The 20,862-nt window shown below is 38.4% G+C and overlaps 1 protein-coding gene across 1 annotated transcript; it reads left to right on the forward strand.

Moving 5' to 3' along the window:
* The first annotated feature begins 15,015 nt into the window (after positions 1 to 15,015).
* NANOG (Nanog homeobox) lies at positions 15,016 to 20,222 on the forward strand. Its single transcript, XM_037846842.1, has 4 exons — positions 15,016 to 15,312; positions 17,942 to 18,204; positions 19,274 to 19,363; positions 19,499 to 20,222. The coding sequence occupies exons 1-4, from the start codon at positions 15,162 to 15,164 to the stop codon at positions 19,889 to 19,891; spliced, it is 897 nt and encodes a 298-aa protein (XP_037702770.1). The 5' UTR covers positions 15,016 to 15,161; the 3' UTR covers positions 19,892 to 20,222.
* The last annotated feature ends 640 nt before the right edge of the window (positions 20,223 to 20,862 follow it).

Raw genomic sequence — 20,862 nt, forward strand, 5'->3', positions numbered from 1 at the left:
TCTACTGAAAAGTGTTCCTAGGCCATTCCATCTAAAGTAGCCCTACACATATGCATGCCCAGCCACTCTGGGTTGCATCATCCTTTCTCTTATCATTACAGCATTTCTTTCTTTTGTCTGCCTACCTCCACCATAATGAGAGTTCTGTCAGGGCTGGGACCTGGTCAGTCTTCATTGGCAATTGTTCACTGTTGTATCCCCAGTACTTAAACCAGTCTCAGCTATACTGGAGATTCTCAAAAATACTGCCGAACAAAGGTGCCGTAAATGTCTATCATATAATCTCATATTGCCTTTCCAAGCCAAAGGGATGAGAAGAATACAGAGGTTCTGTTTAACTGTGAGTACAAAATATCCAGTGGGTCCTGAGAATTGGAGAAGATGGGAAATGATGCTGAACATTGATCTTGCTAATAGTCAAGACAAATTCAGATGGCTTATCTTGACAACTTACACATTTATATTTTCTCTAGGAAACATTCCTGAGGTCACTGGATTTTGAAAACATGATTATAATAATGCAAAGTTCTAACAAGCATATAGAAAAGGTCAACAATAACCCCCATCACCTTTTATCTCACTCATTTGCAGTACCGAAGTGAAAATTTGTATGTTTCTTTCTACACTTTTCTCTGTTCTCGTACAAGAATATACAAACAAGTGTATTTATAATTTTGCACACACACACACACACAAACACTGTGCTATACCCTATACCACTACATGCACGTTATGTACATTATTCTGCATCTTGCCTTTTTCACTAATAGATCATGGCTATCCCATACTTGTCATACTGAGTAACATTCCACTGTGTGGTTGCCATCATTTATTAAACAATTTCTGTACTGACAAATACTTAAATTGTCTCCAATGTTTGGGAATAAAAGCAATATTACTGTATACATTCTTAAAATATATTCTTACAAATGTAAACTTCAGCTTTTTTCTTTCGGTAAACATATATGAATGTGCACATGGGTTTTCTTTTCTTTTCTTTTCTTTTGGTTTATTATTAAATATTTAAGACATATCAAAATAAATATAGGCTAATATAGTGAACACTTATGTATCCGCCACCTGCCTTAAAATGAAACATTGTCAGAAATAGTTGAAGCTTCTTGAATACACTCCTTTGACATCATCCTTTTTCTCCCCAATAGAGGTAAGCAACTATCTTAATTTTGCATTTGGCATTTCCATTCACTTCCTCAAATTTTACTATGCCTGCATGCGTCCCTAAACAATATGATATTGCATTGCACATTTTAAACATGTAATTAATATTATACTATCTGGTATTTAACTTTTATATATACTTTGGATTTGCACAAATCATCTGTGATGATTAGGTTCATGTGTCATCTTGGCCAGATGATGGTGCCCAGGTGTCTGGTCAAGCAAGCACTGGCCTAACGGTTACCCCAAGGACATTTGTGGCTTGTTAATAAATCAGTAGGCTGGTTTATTAAATCGTCAGTCAATTGACTTCACCTCTGACTGATTATATCAATGAAAGGTGTGTCTACCTCAATGAGAGAATTCAATCGGCTGGATTTAACCCAATCAGTTGAAGACTTTTAAGGGAGAAGAGAGAGAACTTTCACTTCTTAAGGTAGCCAGCCTCTCCTGAGAAGTTCATCAGACAACTTCATCAGAGTTGCCAGCTCACTGCCTGCCCTATGGAATTTGGACTCCTTTGTCCTGCCCTATGGAATCTGGACTCGTGCATCCCCACAGTTGTGTGAGACTTTTATAAAATCTCAGATTTCAGATATCTCCTGTTGATTCTGTTTCCCTAGAGAACCCTGACTAATACACCATCCATGCTATACATTTAGCTCTAGTTCATTTCTTTTCACTCCTTAGTAGATTTTTCACTGAATGGGTATTCTACTGTATGAATTTATCTGTTGATGGACATTTAAGTTTTTCCAATTTTTTTAAAACTATAAACAATGCTACTATAAGAGGACATAGGAGAAACAAATGGAAGACTTGGGAGTGAGGTCTGGGATACATCTCAAAAGATAAAATTTAAATTGTAAAGGTAAAAAAAGAAGTTGTAAGGTAGGTGAAGAGGTCTGGAAAAAAATGGGAGGAGAGCAAGATGGACTGTGGACAGATGTTAGACATTCCAATGAACAATTCAGATTCAATATATAGCAGAATCTAATATCTAGTTCCTTTTGAATGATTAGGTGACATAATTTTATTGCAGGCAATGTTTACTCAGTGGTGTAGTTGTGTTTCATGTAGTATCATGTGAAAATTTCTTTTCAGTTTGTGATATTATCCAATCTATGGCATCTTTCCATTAACCTCTGAATTAAAACTATTTTCATCCTGTAAGTAATGGGTGACAGACACTGAATATTTTAAGTAGGTGAATGGTATACTTATACATTTTAGATCTATTATTCTAACAGCCTTATGGAGGATATATTTGAGAGAGGGAAGAGTGGAAGAGGTGTTAAATTAGGATGCTGTTACAGTAGTCCAATCTTAAAATAATTAGGGCCCCCCAAATAGAGAGAAGTGCAGTAGCAAGGATGATGAAGATAATAATGAGTAGTAAATAATAGCTAGCATTTATTGAGCACATCCTTCATGCCTGCCACTCTGCTAGCATCTCACACACATTAGTTCCTATACTCCTTACAACAACCCTGAGGTAGGAGCTACAGTTCTTGACATTTTACAGATGAAGAAATCCAAGCCCTACAACAAATAGGTAGTAGTTGAGCACCATCCATCTGGCTGCAGAGTGAGAAACTCTCCCAACGGATCTCAAAACGTCAAGTCCAAAAAAATAACCTGGCATTCCTGTTATACTTACAAACTCCTAGTCACCATCATCCCCTTCTCCAAAATTCTGATTTACCGAGTTTGCAGAAGGGCCATGGAGGTTGGAATTTAAATTTTTAATAGGCATCCTAGTTAATTCTGATGTAAGTGCCCCAAGTACCACATTTTGAGAAAAATGATTTTAACCACTGTGCCTGTTTGTATATTTATGCTCCCCAGAAGAAGCCATATTCTTTAATGCATTCTTGTGGGGGCAGCATATTAGTGTGGATTGGTTTGGAACCTATTGGTTCAGTGTCCATGGAGATGTGACTCACCCAACTGTAGGTGATAACTGATTGGATAATTTCCATGGAGGCGTGGCCCTGCCCATTCAGTGTGGGCCTTGTTTAGTTTACTGGAGTACTATATAAGCTCAGACAGAAGGAGCTCATAGGAGCTGGAGCTGAGACAGACATTTTGAAGTTGGCGGTTGGAAGCTGATGCAGACATTTTGGAGAATGACATTTTGAATCGCAACCTGGGAGCAAGCAGATGCCAGCCACGTGCCTCCCCAGCTAACAGGTTTTCCAGATGCCAATGGCCTTTCTCCAGTGGAGGTACCCTTTGTTGATGGACACTTTATGGCCTTAAGACTGTAACTGTGTAAACAAATAAACCCCTTTTTTAAAAAAAGCCAATACATTTCTGGTGTTTTGCGTTCCGGCAGCATTAGCAACCTAGAACAACCACAGTGTCTGTGCCTCAAATAAAGGAATACATGGGAAAGTGCCCAGCACAGTACTTGTCCAATTAGATTCAGACACCCAGTCCATACTGAATATGAATCTGCAGCCTCCAAATAACCATGAAAAGGAATACTAACCCAGAACTTCTGCTTCACATTAGACATTCTGATGAACATTTCAAATTTAATACTTAGCAGAATCTAATATCTAATTCCTTTTGAATGATTAGGTGGCATCATTTTATTGCAGGCAATATTTTATTCTGTGGTATAGTTGTGTTTTATGTAGTATCATGTGAAAATTTCTTTCAGTTTGCAATATTATCCAATCCATGGCCTCTTACCATAAACCTCTGCATTAAAACTATCTTTATCCATTCATCATTTATTCAAATGTTTATTGAGCATATTCCCATAAAACAGGCATGATTCTAGGTGCGTGATGAGCACAGTAAACAAAAATCCTGCCATCATGTTTTGATGATTAAAATGCCTGTAGAGAGTATTTAATGTCAATCATCAAATTATTCTAGGCTATTATTAGTTACTCTTGCATTTTGGTCATAATCAGATGTCATAACTGTATTAGTCAGATCTATTGTAAACTATGTGTCACTACCATAAAAATTATATATATATATATATATATATATATATAACAAGATAAGACAATTTTATTGAGTCTCAGTTATCAAAATATTAATAAAAACTTGTCATGGGGAAACAAAACACAGCAATGTCTAGAAAGGCCTAGAAAGGTGAAATCATTGCCCAAAGTTAACCAGCAGGGTCTGACACACCTACCTCATGGATATCTTTTCTCTGTTGAGTTCTAAGTATAATGTTCAAAAAGTTTAAAAGACATATTTAAATCATAAATGGGAGAATCAGCAAAATGACTAAGCTGATATAAAGAGTCAGTTGGTGAAAAATTCTGGAATAAGAACACAAAGTCAAGTATAAACTGGTTAATGGTTAATGTAATGTATCGTACAGGGTAATCAAACAGTAGTCCCTGGGATTCTTTTTTTTTTTTTTTCTGAAAGACATCAAAGGTTTATTTTTGAATCAAAGATTGTAGAGAATTCAGAACTGTTTATAATTAGATTTTTTTATTAGAGAAAATTTTGGGTTTACCAAACAATCATGCATAAAATACAGGATTCCCATACACCACCCCACCACCAACACCTTGCATTGGTGTGGAAAATTTGTTACAATTGATGATAGCACTTTTTTGTAATTCTACTATTTTTTAACAGTAGTTACATTTGTTACAATTGATGAAAGATTATTAAAGTAGTACTATTAACTATTGTCCGTAGTTTATGTAGGGGCATTTTTCCCCTTATTCCCAACCTATTATTATTATTTTACTTTTCATGCACGTCTTTATTTTATTACTTTATTTTACACTGGATAAAGGAGTTGTCAGTCCCAATGTTTTTACAATCACACGGTTACACGATAAAACCTATATAGTTATATAATCATCAAAAGATCAAGGCTACTGGATTACAGTTCAACATTTTCAGGTATTTTCTCTGGCTACTCGAATTCACTAGAAACTAAAAAGAAATATCTATATAATGAATCAGTAGTCATAATCATTTGTTAAATCCTGGGAGTCTTTTTTAAAAAATCTACTAGCTAAAAATAATTTATACACTACCAGACAAAAATGATTTGCAATTTACCAGCCCTCTACACGTTAACTTTACAGAGTCTGGGTTTTAATCAATGGTCAAAGTAGGACAAGCCAAGATTACTTCCCCTAGAACATCCGATGACATTGAATGGGCTTCTTAGATAATGCTCCAGTAAGACGTTGACAGAGTATGAAGCAATCTTTTTGTCACATTTTTAAAGTTCTAGATAATTTTTAGAAAATATTTCTGTGATTTCACTCTCTCCTGACTTTGCTTCTGTTTTTTTTCCAGTACCTGTGATGTCTCTCTCTCTCTGCCTCTCTCTTAAATGTTGTTGGGCCTCTAGGGTCTGTCTGTGGCCCCGGTGTCCTCAATCTCTTATCACAGAGGACCCAAGTAGGCAGCTCATAGGCTGAGTCCATTTAAGGGCTCAATATAGAATATAGATAATGTTTTGCTAGCCTCCTAGTGATACATTTTTTTAATCATTTGACAACATTTAAAAATAGAGATTTAAAATTCAAATCTTGATTTCTGCCTTCTCCTTAAAAATTGGAAGATCTTGCAATATTTGACCCACTTTCCTGAATGGCAGCAATCGGAGTTGTGCTAGCTTACCCTTGCAATGGAGACTGTGGTCTTTCCCTCACGTCAGTTTCCACCCCACCCTGTTGTCTGCTTGACCCTGAAGCTGTGGGAGATCTGCCAAATATCTTTGCTATTGAACTGTTTATTTTATCCTTGTATGAGAATTAAGGGGAAAGTGAATTATTTCTTATGCTCATTGTCTCTATCAAAAATGTTCTTTTACCTGGCCCCTCAGATATGTAAGTTTGCAGCCTTGCTCTACCTGGTCACTCTGATTTCATGGCTTCAACTACCAGTCATGTACTATATTCATTCACTAATTCCACATTCCTCATTCACTAATCTCTGTATGATGAGACCTCTCTCAAGATTTCCCCATATCCAAATATCTTCTGGAAATTGTCAACTGGTTGTGTTTGATACAGCAATTCCAAAACACCTTAACATTTAATTAATAATTTTCTTCCCTCAAATTATTTATCTTCTTGTAATTGAAAATTGAGTCACTGGCACCAGTTCCCACCCAGATGCTCAAGCTAGAAAAAGTGTCATAATGCTAGATCACTACTCCTCAGATAGGTTGCCTATCAATTCTGTCTCTTAATGTAGTTCGTATCCATCCATTCCACTCTCTCTGATGGCTCCTACTTTGGTAAAGCCTATTATCACTTTTATTAAGATTGGGGCCAGCATTTTGTCTGTAAAGAGGCAATCAGTAAATGAAAGAATTTGCAGACCATAGGATCTCTATGACAGCTGTTAAACTCTGCTGAGAAAGCAGCCCACAGATGATATGTACACAAATATAGTTGTGTTCCAATAAAACTTTAAGGACACTGAAATTTGAATTTCGTATATTTTCACGAATCACAAAATATTCTTCTTCTTTCGATTTTTTTTCTTTTGTAATCTAACCATTTAAAAATGTAAAAACCATTCTTAGCTTGTGGATCATACAAAAACAGGTAGCATGCTAGTTGTCTTCATGGGTGTCCCTGCTTCTATTCTTGCTCAGTCTTCTTCCCCCAGCCCTATCTAGGTGTTCTTATAAAACTGATTATATTATCACCTACGTAAAACCCTTCAGTGGCTCCCCACCGTCTACAAGCTAAAATCCAAACTCCTTAGCATAACATAGACCTCTATAGCATAACATAGACCTCTATATAAACTGGCTCCTATCTACTATTTTTTTAGCATCATCTCTATCCATACCTGCACCAACTATGTGTAGTCCCCAGTAGATGCCAGGGTACTTCGTAATTCCTGCTTTTTTCTATTGCTACCCATCTTTCAAGATTCAATTCTAATGTCACCCTTTTCATGATGGTATTTCTAACTCATCTCCCACCAATGTAGAAATCCCTTGTTTGTACCCCTTCTGTAGCTCACACATATTTCTACCTTAGCTCTAGTAACACTTTCATGCACTTATTTGTTTACATGGCTAGTTCTCCATACTATATCGTAAAACACTTTGTTATAAAGGAAACATACATAATTCATTTCTCCCCCAGCTCTAAGCACAGCACCTGACACTTCATAGGTACTTAAATATTTATTGAATGAAGAAACAAATGGATCCCCCAAAATGCAGCATAGAGAAAATAACCATCGTAGTAGCTAACACTTATGAGCACCTATAACATAACAACCACATTTCTGATCTGTTTGCATCAATCAGCTCAATTATTTGTCCCAAGCCTATGAGGCAGCCATGGTTATTGTGTGCTTTACACTTAAGGAAGCTGAGGCACAGAATTGTGAAACTACTAGTCACATAACCAGTGGGAGGAACTGGGATTCAAATTCAGGCTTTCCCACTCCATCTCTTCAACACAAAATAATTTGGAAAAGGTCTAAAGAACATGGAATTTCGAGATTCCTGGGTTTTTAACAGAACTGCGGTGCTGGAACTGCCCTTTATTCTGATCTGGGTGGTGGTTACTCAGGGTGCATAAATAAGTAAAAATTCACTAAGCTGTATGTTCGAGATTTGTTCACCTCACTGTATGGAAATTATTCCTCAATTTAAGTAAATTTTTAAAATGCTTCCCCACATTTCCTCATCTTCCTGCTCTAACCCTTTCTAGTACCTTCAACAAGTGCTTCCTTACATTGGAATTCCTCTTTCAATTTCACGTTATTTATTCTACCTTAGAATTCTTTCCTCCATGTGATTAAACTTCAAATTACTCCTGGGAAGCAGAGACCTCTTGATTCCTCTTCTTCACCCCTTTACAGTAACTGGAAAACTCTAATGTCCTGAAATACTCCAAGTAGAGAATTTAGAAGCAGTATGATCAGTGTTAACAGCTGTAGTTTATTTGACTACCAGCTAATTAGAGCAATAGCTAAGGTCAAGATAAGAGATTTATAACAGGTGCTAGACTTCTCCCTTTACTCTCCCCGCCACCATCTTCCCTCCATCCCAGGCCACTCCCCTCCTCATACAATCACCAACTTTTTCCAAGTTCTCCTTCCTCATTCTCCAACACCCACTGAGCAACTGAGGAGCTTGCTGTCTTCTGGTGGGATGATATTCACCTTGTCCCAGAGCAAGTTTATTTGTTTGCTCATCTTTGATAGGCATTCCTAGATATCACTCCACCTCCAGCCCCCACCACCAAGGCTGGACCCGTATCTTGGGGTGAAAAGAGAAATCCCTTTTTACCTTGGGTGAGATTCCCTGAGGGTAGGGTGGGAAAGAGGGAGTAACAAGCTGGTAAGGCAATGTTGCTCCAGGTCACAAATTCTTGACAATTCGGTGTGAAGGTTTATCCTCCCGAAGTCTCCCTTCGGAAACCTTAAATTTTTTTTGTTGCCGTTATTTTAAAATTTTGATTGTGGTAATATATAGACAACACAACGTTTCCCATTTTAACCAGATTTTGGTAAATATAATTTAGTCCCTGAATTTTAAGAGCCTTTAGCTAAAGTAAGAAGTTCTAAGAAATCAGATATTTATTCTTGTCATTCTCCAATTTCATGAATGTTGTCAATGTTCTAGCCACGGGAGCAATTCATGAATATTAAGATCCACCCCCCCACCCCACCCCGCCAACTACTGTATCCTAGAACAGTGAGTGCTTCTCAAAGTTTAGGTCCACAGGATTTACAGATTCTTAAAAAACAGATTCCTGGACCCCACCCCCAGAGATTCTGATTCAGTAGGTCTGTGGTGACGCCCAGCCCAGGAATTTGCATTTCTAACATGCTCCCTGGTGATGCTGGCTCCCTGGTCAGGGGGTTTCAGTAACTCAGGCCCTCAAGGAGTTATTAAGCTAGCCGGGAATCCAAACACACAAAAAAGTATAACTAAAATGCAAACTGGTAACTGTTGTGGGAGAGGTTAGGCTCTGTGAGATAAGGCAGCACGGTGGAGGGGCACCTAATTCAATGGGAAAGGGGGCTGCCAAGACCTGAGCTGTCCTGACAGGTAACTGACAATGAACCAAGCAGAGAGTTTGGGAGAAAAACATTCAGGACAGAGAGGATTGCTTGGGTAAAGCTTTGCCAGAGCTTGAAGTTGGTTTGAGAGACAGGCAGCTAACAGACCTAGAAGTCCTCTTCACTATTCTGGAGAGCATGAAACGACTTAGAGAAGTCTAGGCAGAGGGATAATGTGGTTGAATTTGAGGAAGATCATTCTGTTCATGGTGGTTCCAAAGGCTGACTGGAGGCAGGGAAACATTATAAAGCCTGGGCAACAATGGTACCTGAAAGAGAGCAAGAGTAGGTGTTAGACATACAGGGAGCAGATTAGAGCAATGTTATCAAGATACGGTTGCTGATGGAATAAAGTGTGGGAGGATGGAAAAAGGAGTCAATGATGTCTCCCATATTTCCCTCTTGAGTGAATCTTTAATTGGACCTCAAAACTTGTGCATATGGTAAAGTCATAGATAAAACAAGATTAGCCTTGATTATTTAAACTGGATATAGGTACGTATGTGAAGGTTTATTGTATCTTTAACTTTGTAGGTTTGAAATTTTTCATGATAAAAAAGCTATTTCAGGGAAAAAAGTGTGCTCACTTTCTTTTAGCTACAAAAGGCAAAATAAAGTGGAAAAAATTGTGATTCCATTTGTAAACTCTGAATTGGCAGTTTTGATTGTTGTGTGGTTCATCTTTACAACACAGATAATTTTAGAGTATTCTACCTCCTATAGAAGCTGGTAAGGATTGTGTTTTAAATTAGATTAAACTCTTTCAGAAGAGCTCCAAACTCACTGAATTATTGCTTTAGGCAATCTAAGGCAGAGAGTCTCAGAGCATTGTTGTTTTTTAAGGGTTGTTTTCTAGGTCACACTGAATTGCCTCCCATCCTCGATTTGCCTACAAACCCTAGTTTTCATTTAAGTCCATTCCTTTGTCAACAAATAATTGAGCAAGTACTGCTTGCCAGATACTGTTCTATAACAGTAGTTCTCAAACTATAGCATGTAACAAGAGAACTTGTGAAAACACAGATTTCTTGTCTGCATCACCAGATTCCTGTTTGGTAATTCTGTGGTAAAGCCCACCATTCTGTCTCGAAAAAGCTCCCAGGTGATGCCAAAGTTGCTAATTTGTAGGCCACACTCTTGTAGGGCTGGGTATTCCATATTAAACAAAACAGGCAAAAATCAAAACAATTGCCCTCATGAGCTTATAGTCTAGTGGGAGTGGGGGAGATAGAAGAAAGGAGATAGATGATAAAGATAATACATAGTATGCAAGATGGTGATTAAGTGCTACCAAGAAAAATAAAGTGGGGAAGGATAGAACGAATCACTTGAGAAGCTAATAATAACATAAGGATTTCAAGGAGGTGAGAGATCAAGCTGGTAATATCTCTGGGGGTATAACAGATCAGAGAAAGATAAAATTAAGGGCAAAAGCCCTGATGCTGGAAGTTTTCTAACTTGTTCCAGGATCAGCAAGGAGTCCTTGGGGGTAGGGAGAACACAAGGAGACAAATCAAGCAAATTACAAAGCCAGAGGAGGGCTTTGTAATTCAGCACTTTGACTTCTTACTCAGAATGAGAGAAATCCAAAGATTTTAAGCAAATAAATGGTTTGATCTGATTTGTCTTTTTTAAAAAAAGATTATTTCTGGTGAATACCTTGAGAATAGATGATAGAAAGGCTAGCGTTGAACCAGGGAGAAGGAAGTTAGGGAGCTTTTGAATAATCCAGTCGATGGATGGTGGTTGGACAGGGTGGTAGCTTTAGAGGTATTTAGAAAAGGTTGAGGGCAGCCTGGGTTGACACACATCTTATCTGGGCTTACTCTTCTGCCAGGGACACAGGTAACTTCAAATCCTGAGCTCTCTTGTGGCACAGACAGTAGCAAAAGAAATACATGTCCCTTAAAAGAATATTTCTTGCTGCTCTGATGATTCTCCAAGCCCTGATCCATATGATCATCAAAAACTCACTCAACACTGGAAAAAGAAAACATGTGGGGAAAAAAATTAAAAGAAGCAACTGGATTCTAGATCTATTTTGAAGGCATAGTGAACAAAGATGGCTCTTAAGATTTTGGCGTGAGCAACTGGAAAGATGGAATTGTCATCCACTGACATGGAAATGACTATGGGCGGAAACTTTCTAGGGAGGAACTTTTGAGAGTTTGGTTTTGGAAATACTAATCTTGATATTCCTGGTAAGACACCCAAGTGGAGATATTAAGTACACAGGTGGATACAGGTGGTCTGGGATGAAGATATGCATGAGAGTCAAGACATATGGGTGGTATGTAAAGTCCAAAGATAGGATGAGATCACTGAATTAGTGAGTGTAGATAGAAGAGAGACATGAGAGCTAAGACTTGGGACACCCTAACTTTTAGATATATGGGAGATAAAGAAGATCCAGCAAAGGAGAAAAAAAACAACGAAGGTAGGAGGAACACCAGTATAGTTTAATAAGAAGAGGAGGTTTAATTCAAAGTTTAGAGTCTTTTTACTACCTGTGGTAACTTTACCTCTCAGGTCTCCTGATGCAAATTTTCAATTATTTATTTGACATCTCCATCTGTATTTATTTATTAAAATCACAATTATTAAATATCTACTATGTATCAGGCCCTGGGCTGGATGCTAATTAAGATGGCCGCAAAAATGAAAAGCAGTGCCTAATGCATATTAAAATCTGATTGTATATTAGATGCTATTGTTGTTCCCCCCAATTCCCTCACAGGCACCTGGCCTTTAAGTTCATGTTAAATGACAGCATTGGAACTCATCATGTTCTTTCATGCCTTGGTGCTGTATTTACCCGAATTGCTCTTTTTCTGGAATTCTCTTCCCCCTTTCTCTCCACATTTTTCCATCTCAGCTCAGCTGAAGATCCTCCATGAAATCTTCCTAGTCACTTCTTTCTCTGCCCCACCTCCTGTTGTTGATGCTTTCTTAGTATCCAGCTCATAGCTTCTTGCTATTTTCGTTTTATTTATTTATTTATTTTTTTAATACTTAACAGAAGACATTATAATTGCTGTCTTTTTGGTTTTTACTAAATCGTTAGCACCTCAAGGGCAGAGATGGTGTTTAATTATTTCTTCTCAGGTACATGATAGGCACTCATCTATTAGTTGAATAAGCAATAAAAAAATAGTTGCAGGTCAGTAGATATTTATTAAGTCACTAAATATAAAGAACCTGATATCGCGACATGACACAGGTACTGATAGAATGCGTTTATTAGGTACAGTGAGACATTAAAGAAAAGAGGAATGAAGCAGAAAAAGAAAAAGAAAATAAGTGAAGAACTATCAGCTTGGATATACTCAAGGAAACTCAAGTGGACAATGAGGCGTGAAATGAATGATAAATCAATACTAAACTGGATAATTCCATCTTAATTCGGGTATACTCCACACCCGAGAACTGAGGAACTGCGAATTCTACATTCACACTTTCCGCGATCCTGGTTACCTTCACAAATCAGCCAAATCCGATGTGAAGAGCTCTGAATTCCCTAGTAAGGAGGTCTGCGTTCTTAACAGATTGTGTGGGCTAAAAGGCATTTCTAATCTATAAAGGAGGAAGAAATCTTAAATGTAAAATATTTTTCATTTCTAATATTGAGGTCCCCGCACCCCCTGGCCCAGACAATCCTCTTTAGAGAATAAAATTTAAAGTGGGCTAATCACCGAATCCGTTTTTCATTTGCGGCCCCGGACTCGACACACCCCTCCAACCCGCGCAGAGCCCACCTCCACAAATTCAAAGTCTCCGACAACTGCTGCACACTCAGCCTCATTCAATTTATTTTCCCTGGCAAAGAATGTAGTACGTCGGCCTTCTAGCTACCAGCCCCCTTCCCTTCCTTTGGTCTTTCACTCCGGAGGCGCTCTTCCTAGTTACAATAGGACCGGGGGAGGGTTGGGGGTGGGGTGAGTTCACCCCAGGCTTTCTTGCAAAGACCCGGGTCAGGAAAACACAAAGCTTCCCGGCACCCGCAGACTGAGGGCAAACTCAGGTATTCGGTGACCTTGACTGCCCAATTCACCACACCGTCCTGGCTGGGAGCCAGGGAGTCAAATTTTTCCCTTTTTTAAGGAAATCACATTCTATTTCTAAGGAAACAGACGAGCTGCCTGAAGCATGATGTATCTAGTTCCACCCACCTCCGCCCCAGCCCCTGTTCCTACTCATTGCTTCTGCAGAATCTTGGTCTGAGAAGACAAGAAAAGGCTATAAAGAATTTTGTTTCCCTGTTAGAGCTTTGCAGTACCCTTCCTACCCTCACAAGCTGGCATCTTTGCATTGTGAACGAAAATCAATTGGCGTGGGTGCAAAGCCAGCAGTTCTCCATGGAGACTCAAGTAGCAGAGTGCATGGGAGGATTACCCAAGAGTTGTATCTTAGAAAAGACATAATTGGAACTTGCTAAGGGTTTACTTTTAGGGGTGGAGACTGGGAAAGGGGAAGAAATCTTTACTGAATGTTGCATTTGGGAAAGGGAATGAAAATATATGTGGGACCCAAGTCTAAAAACTTTGTGGAGTTGAAGCACAGGAGGGATTGCCAAGCCTGAAAAGGAAGGGGCAGAGGGTGGGGGAGCCCGAAGAAGATGCCTGCCTGGGAAAGAGGGGTAGAGAAGAGAGGTTCTGTGTTGCCGAAGGCTTTGGCAAGTCGATTTATAGGAACAATACTTACCACAAGATCTTTAGCTTCCTTCTTCCAATTGGGTTGGATTAAGGGTCAATGCATTTCATTCTTTTATATTAAGTAATACCCTACATGGAACAAGAAGGTAGGACTTTCACTCTAACATGTTGCTCCCTGGATTAAAATAAAAATCACAACAAAAAGGTAAATTCACACTTGGGCAGCCATGGGCACAGGATCCTGATAGAATTTCTATTAGCAGCCAGTTTATTTATCACTGACATGTTAAGTATTAAGTGTGTTCTTTATCTTCTTTAATTCTTGCAACGACCTGTGAGGTAGGTACTATCATCTCTATTTACAGATGGGGAAACTGAGACCTAAAAGTGGCTGGGCCAAGATGCTATCTTGTATCTGGTATATAAAGACTAATTGAACATCTTCTATAGTAATGGCAGATGCATAATTACTAACAGAACACCAAAATATCTTATGTGAACAGGTCACAGCTCTTTTCCTCTGACTTTTGTCAAAAACAAGACAACTGTCCTGGTGGAAAGAATTTCTTCTGTTTCTTAAAGCTAAAAGAACAAGAGAGAAGTAAAGTGGCAGTTGAAAACAATACTTTTTAACATCTAACTGATGTTCTAGCAACATGGTGTTATGTGTTTTATTGTGACCTTAGGGTGACTCAAAGGGGGAGAAGGAACTAGTTGAGACTTTTGCCCAAGCTAGGTAGAGTTTGAGGCCGTGAGAGGTCTCAGACCGATGTTAATTGCCCTAGTGGGAGTTACAATAACCAGAAGCACCTTCAGAAACTGGAGGTGCATCTTTGATTTAAAGGTAGACCTGGAAGTTTTTATTGGGTTTGTCTCCAGCTTCTGTGGCCCCGGTTTTCTAGTTCCTTCCCCACCCAGTCTGGGTTACTAGGCAGCTCTCCTTTTGCATTACAATGACCTGGGTGAGACTGGCAGACAGGATTAGCTGAGAATTCACAAGGGCGTGGGGGGGGGGCCTGGGGGCTGCCAGCAGGGGCGGGCCTAAGGATGACTGAACCTACCTTATAAGTTCAGAGACTTAAAATCATTATCTTTTCCTGCATTGGGCTGTTTGGGTATTGCTACTGCAGAGGGGATTCCCTTCATCCTGCCCTTTTAATACTTTTGTATCTGTAGATCTTCATATTTCTCTAAGTTCTTCCACCCAAATTGTCTTTTAAGCCCACCTTGGCCATTCTCACAGACTAGGCCTTTGATTTTTTCTCCCCCCTCCTTCTGCTCAACAACATGAGCGTGGATCTAGCTTCTCCCCAAAGCCTGCCTTGCCCTGAAACAGACAATTCTCGTGAGTCTTCACCAATGCCGGAGATTTATGAGGCTGAAAAAAACTATGCATCCTTGCAAATGTCGTCTGCTGAGGTGCACCAGCCAGAGACAGGTAAGGAACAGTTAATTCTTGAAAAACTTTAATTCTTGAAACACTTTCAAGTTCTGGAAAGAAGGGAAGAGGGCTGAGATTCATCCATTTCCTTTGACCTATTCTGCACCATCAATATAAGCAGGTGTCATTTAACCTATTAACCCCTATAACCATGTCACAGGTGTCAGGAGTTGTAGACGGAGGGATGGGGCTTTCCGCAGTTCAATTATGTACTGTACATTGATTGAGAACCTATGTGTTTTAGGCACTGTGGACACAATGTTAATGAGTTGGAGCATAAATCTCATTTTGAAACGTGCTGGCCGTTTACCCCTCTCCGACGGTAGATGTTGGCTCTTTTCCCGCCCTTTGGATACGTGGGTGTTACCGGGGGCTTCTGAGTTTGGGCACCTGGTGTGCTCTAGGTTCCATGCCCAATTTGCATCCATTCCAAGGAAGTGTTCAACCCATTTTAAGGTAGAGGTCATTTCAGAAAGTTTAATCTGCTGACAGTCAGAGCTGGCGCTTAAGTCCCGTTTCACTTCGAAACCCATCCTGCTCCTACTCATGCTTCTGAATGAACCCTGAGGAATGCTCAGGTTACTGTAAAGCCAATTCTGCCTTTTGGGAAATCAATTTGGCAGTTGTCGAAACTCATGAAAATGAAAAAGTAAGCCCTCTTAAATCCAGGAATGCTATTTTTAACATTTATAGATTACAAAAGTACATTTACATTATAATTTAAAATGTGCTTAATGAGGGAGAATAAGTAAACAGTGGTAACTTCTGTATATCCTGTTTTTCTAAACCTTATGCTTGCTTTCTTAATTTCAAACTTTGAAAATATGGCACTGGGTTGTAAGAGCAGAAACTTGGGAATAAGCCATGAGCACGTTCTCAGCAAGCAAGTACAAGGCTGGTATAGATACCACTTGTGGGCAGCCATTCGTGGAGGACCTCCTTTCTCCTTCTTAGGTGTACTGGCAAGAAGCAAGGGATTGTGAATTTTTTTAAGGCCTGTTTACTTATTCCATGACTACAGGACAGTATTGGAGTTGGCAACTGTGAACTTCGCAGTACAAATAATTAAGCACTATTAAATTCAATAATACAGGAGATAAGTAAACTTAATTTTTAGTTACTTAATTGAAATGCACCACATCCTGTGGTAGAAATTTTTAAAATCTTTTTTTTTTCTTTATTAGAGAAGTTGGGAGGTTTACAGAAAAAGCTTGCAGAAAATACAAGAATCCCCCCATATACTCCCCTAATATTAACAGCTAGTATTAGTGTGGTACCTTTCTTATAACTGGTGAAAAAATATTAGTATAATTGTAGTGTTAACTAGTCCACGGTTTATATTAGGGTTCACTTTTTGTGTTGTATAACGCTATGTTGTTTTTTATACTAGTAACATATACAACCTAAAATTTCCCCTTTTAATCATTTTCAAATATATAATTCAGTGGTATTAATTACGTTCATAATGTGCTACCATCTCCACCATACATTATCAAAGTTGATCCATCACCCCAAATGTGCAATCTTCGAATTCACGAAGAAACCGTGTGAGGAACTAATTTTGGAGAAGAGGACACAGAGGTAGTAAAGACAAAGCCTGGATTGGAATGGAAGCCTGCTCAAATTCACATCTCTTGTTCGTCCTGGTGTTAAAACATACAGTGATAATTTTATGGAATCCCCAGAATCTGAACAGGTAGTTTTAAAAATCATATATGTGGTGTTGGCTAAAGTTAAAAAGAGGAAGTTATCTATGGATATAGCAGGTGACGTCGAGTCTTTATTAAAAACCAGTGTATATTTGGAAAGATTATATGGTGTGTGAGTATATCTCAATAAATTATATGGTGTGTGAGTATATCTCAATAAAATTGCATTTTAAAAGTGTATATATCCACAACTTCTAACGAGAATTAAAAATTTAAAAAAAGACTTAAGGTAACTGCAAAGAAATATTGTTTGAGGAGATGGAATATTGGGAATTGATGGTGGTGGTGGTAGCAGGACATTGTGAATGTAATTGCACCACTGAATTGTATACTTGCAAGTGGTTAAAATGGGTTTGGGATTGTATATATGTTAGCACAATAAAAGTTGTTCAGAATACCAGAGGCCTGTACAACATGAACAGTGAACCCTAGTATAAACTATGGATTTTAGTTAATAAATAATAGTGGTTCAACTGTGTAGCAGATGTACCACACTAATGCAAAATGTTAATAATAGGGAAGATTGTGTGGTATGCGTCTATGGGAACTCTCTGCAAATTTTTCTGTAAACCTACAACTGCTCTAAAATATAAATAAATAATATAGAAGTAGCATGATTTCCTATCAATCAGTATGCAGCGATTATCAGAGTCATGGCTTCGACCCAAAGTTTGACTCCCACTCCGCTTCCCAGCAACATGTGATGTTGGCTTGTTCCTTTAAGTGGAGTGCCAGTCGTATCTCCTGGATTGGTTAAACATGGCTCAACATGTGTCTGTTAAGCATTAAGATGTTAACACCGCTCTGCTGGTAGGGTATATGAAACTACTTTTTAAAACAATAAGTTTGTAAATAGAATATTTTAATATCTGAAAAAAAGTTTTAATTAAAAGTGTGATTTTATTTGTTCCCAACAGTCTCTCCTCTTCCTTCCTCTGTGGATCTGCTTATTCAGGATAGCCCCGACTCTTCCACCAGTCCCAAAGTAAAACTACCCATGTCTGGAGGGAAGAGCGCAGGGAGGAAGGAAGATGAGGGCCAGGTGAAGAAACAGAAGATCAGAACCGTGTTCTCTCAGACCCAGCTGTGTATACTCAATGATAGATTTCAAAAACAGAAATACCTCAGTCTCCAGCAGATGCAAGAACTTTCCAACATTCTGAACCTCAGCTACAAACAGGTAGGTTGTTTTGTTGTTGCAATAGCATAAACAAAAATAAGATTAGTTTGCAGATGAGGATCTCCATCTTGCAGGAAACAGAGGAGAGTCTGACTGAAACTGATTGTTACCATTAAAATAAAAATTGATTTTTTTTTTTTTTTTTTTTTTTAGTCGTGTGCATTTGATTACCGGGATTAGTCATTTTTATATATTGGCCATTTTCTTTTGTCAAATTCCTTATCCTCATCTACCTTTTCTGTCCAAATGTTCACTTTTTAAAAAAGAGATTTGTAAAAGTTCCTCATTCTTGTATCATTTTTTTAATGATTCAATTTTATTGAGATATATTCACATACCATGCAGTTATACAAAGCATACAATCAATTGTTCACAGTACCACTATATATCATTTTTATTTTTATGATGCTTTATTGAAGTACAGAAGATTTTTATTTAGTCAGATATTTTATGGTTTCTGTCTTTGGTTCATACTTAAAGTCTTTATTCCATGATTTTGCATGTGTGTCTGTGTTTGCACATGTGGCTGTTTATAATTCACTTCTGTTTTATTCTGGTCCTTCTGCTTCTGTGATTTTATTTTCTAACTCAGGTCTATAAGCCACCTGAAAATGTTAGTTTATTGTGTGCTGGAATGTAATGATATTTTCTAAATTGTCATTGTCCTGGTGATGTATTTCATAATTTCTGAATTAAAATGCCACCATTATCTTATTAAACACAAATGTGCTTAAATGGGAAGAGGGGTTATATTGCAAATGGGTTGACAGGTTACCTTTGACTGGCAGGGAGAACACTATTAAAAGGGAGACTAGTAGACATTTGATATGAACTTCCTGATAGTAGATTTGCAGAGTCTTCTAGCTAGGTTTATTAAGTGAAAAGCAGCCAACTAATAGGGGTTGAACATTCATCCATAGAATATTGGACTTTAAAAAAGAACTCTAGAATTTCAAATTTTGTTCTTAGTTTTTAGATATGTATAGCTGTCAGGGGAAAAGTCAACATTCTTTCAAGTACATCTGCATTTCTAGTGTCCTAATGTTTTCCTCTCATCTTTTTACTTCAGGTTAAGACCTGGTTCCAGAACCAGAGAATGAAATGTAAGAAGTGGCAGAAAAACACCAACTGGTCAAAGAATGGCAACAGTGTGATCCAGGTAACAGGAAACTTATTTTCTGTTTGCTTTCAGCGGCCTTACAGTTTTTGTCCACTCCTGAAAGCACACAACCCCAACCACAGACAATTCTGGTATTCTTGTGCTCTTTCAGTTATTCCCACCATTCTCTTTCAGAAGGGCTCAGCACCTACAGAATTCCCAGGACTCTACTCTTCCTATCCCCAAGGTTGCTTGGCGAACACTTCCGGTAACTTCCCCATGTGGAGCAATCAGACCTGGAACAGTCCAATTTGGAGCAGCCATTCCTGGAGCAGCCAGCACTGGTACACCCAAGCCTGGAATAATAACCCAGTCTGGAACAATCAGTTCCAGAACAGTGGAGAGGAATCCCTGCAGCTCCAGGTCCAATTCCAGCAAAATTCTCCTGCCAGTGATTTGGAGGCCACCTTGGGAAGTGCTGGGGAAAACCATAATGTAATAGAGCAAGCTGCTAAATATTTTAGTACCCTACACACCATGGATTTATTCCCAAATTACTTCATGAATACCCAGCCTGAAGATGTATGAAGATAAGGGTGAAGATGGGTATAGACTACAAGCTCAATCTGGGCAGAGGCTGCATTACTTCTTTCCTTGCAGAATTATTTTGAAAGCTGTGTGTCTGACTTTATTCATTGGGTAACTGGGGTGGGTATAGGTATGTTATGAGTCTAATCAGAGATTTCAAAGATTTAAAAAATTCAGTAGTAATGGGCCAGATGACCTTGGCTGTTTTGGACAACATACAGGATGAGATAGATGTTTGTGACTATAGAGAAGTAGATATAATATTAGTTTGGATATCTTTAGGATCTAGCCTCAAGAATAGGAAGTAAAAGTATAAAAATGTGTGATGGAGTACTCATTCTAAGGCATTGGGAGGCTTCACTGACTTGTTAAGCTATCATGACCCTGCTTCATTGATTTCCTTCATCCCTTCTTTGTTTGCTACTTCTCATTTGTTAATTACTTTACTCTTTGTAGATAGGTGTTTTGTTTTTGCTGCATTATAGTAATATTTTAGTAGTTTGGTTGATTTATAAATTTTTAAGTACAGATAAATAAAATATACCCATTTTACCTTTGGCTCTCTGTGCCCTGATTTCACTCAGTGATTCAGTGAGTAAAAATTGGATTATATGTGCATCTAGGTTACATTTTTCGATGTAGGAGCAAAAGTATAACTGAAATCCTTTAGCCACTGGGGAGATTGCTATCTTAGAAAAAATACGCATTGCTAGGTAGCTGATTAAACTTGGACAAACTTATTCCCTCTTCCTTGTGTGTGCAGTTTTATTGATACAATAAAATTTGTGGTGATTTGGAGCAGACAAGCAAAAGACAGCTCTTTTGTCTTGCATTTGCCAACAGGCAAAATGAAGAGCAGCCAAGACAAAAGGGAAATAATGGAAGGCAGAGGGAGTTAAAGGGGGAAAGGGCCAGCAAATTGGAATTCTCACATGATAAGAAAGGTTCTGTGCCTGAATTTCTGCACAGTT

Source organism: Choloepus didactylus, chromosome 8, assembly GCF_015220235.1.
Source record: "Choloepus didactylus isolate mChoDid1 chromosome 8, mChoDid1.pri, whole genome shotgun sequence".
Lineage (NCBI taxonomy): Eukaryota > Metazoa > Chordata > Mammalia > Pilosa > Megalonychidae > Choloepus > Choloepus didactylus.

Coding starts and splice junctions, on each gene's coding strand:
- NANOG (XM_037846842.1), top strand. CDS start 15,162: ATGAGCGTGGATCTAGCTTCTCCCCAAAGCCTGCCTTGCCCTGAAACA. Junction 15,313..17,941: donor GGTGCACCAGCCAGAGACAG/GTAAGGAACAGT, acceptor TGTTCCCAACAG/TCTCTCCTCTTCCTTCCTCT. Junction 19,364..19,498: donor ATGGCAACAGTGTGATCCAG/GTAACAGGAAAC, acceptor ATTCTCTTTCAG/AAGGGCTCAGCACCTACAGA.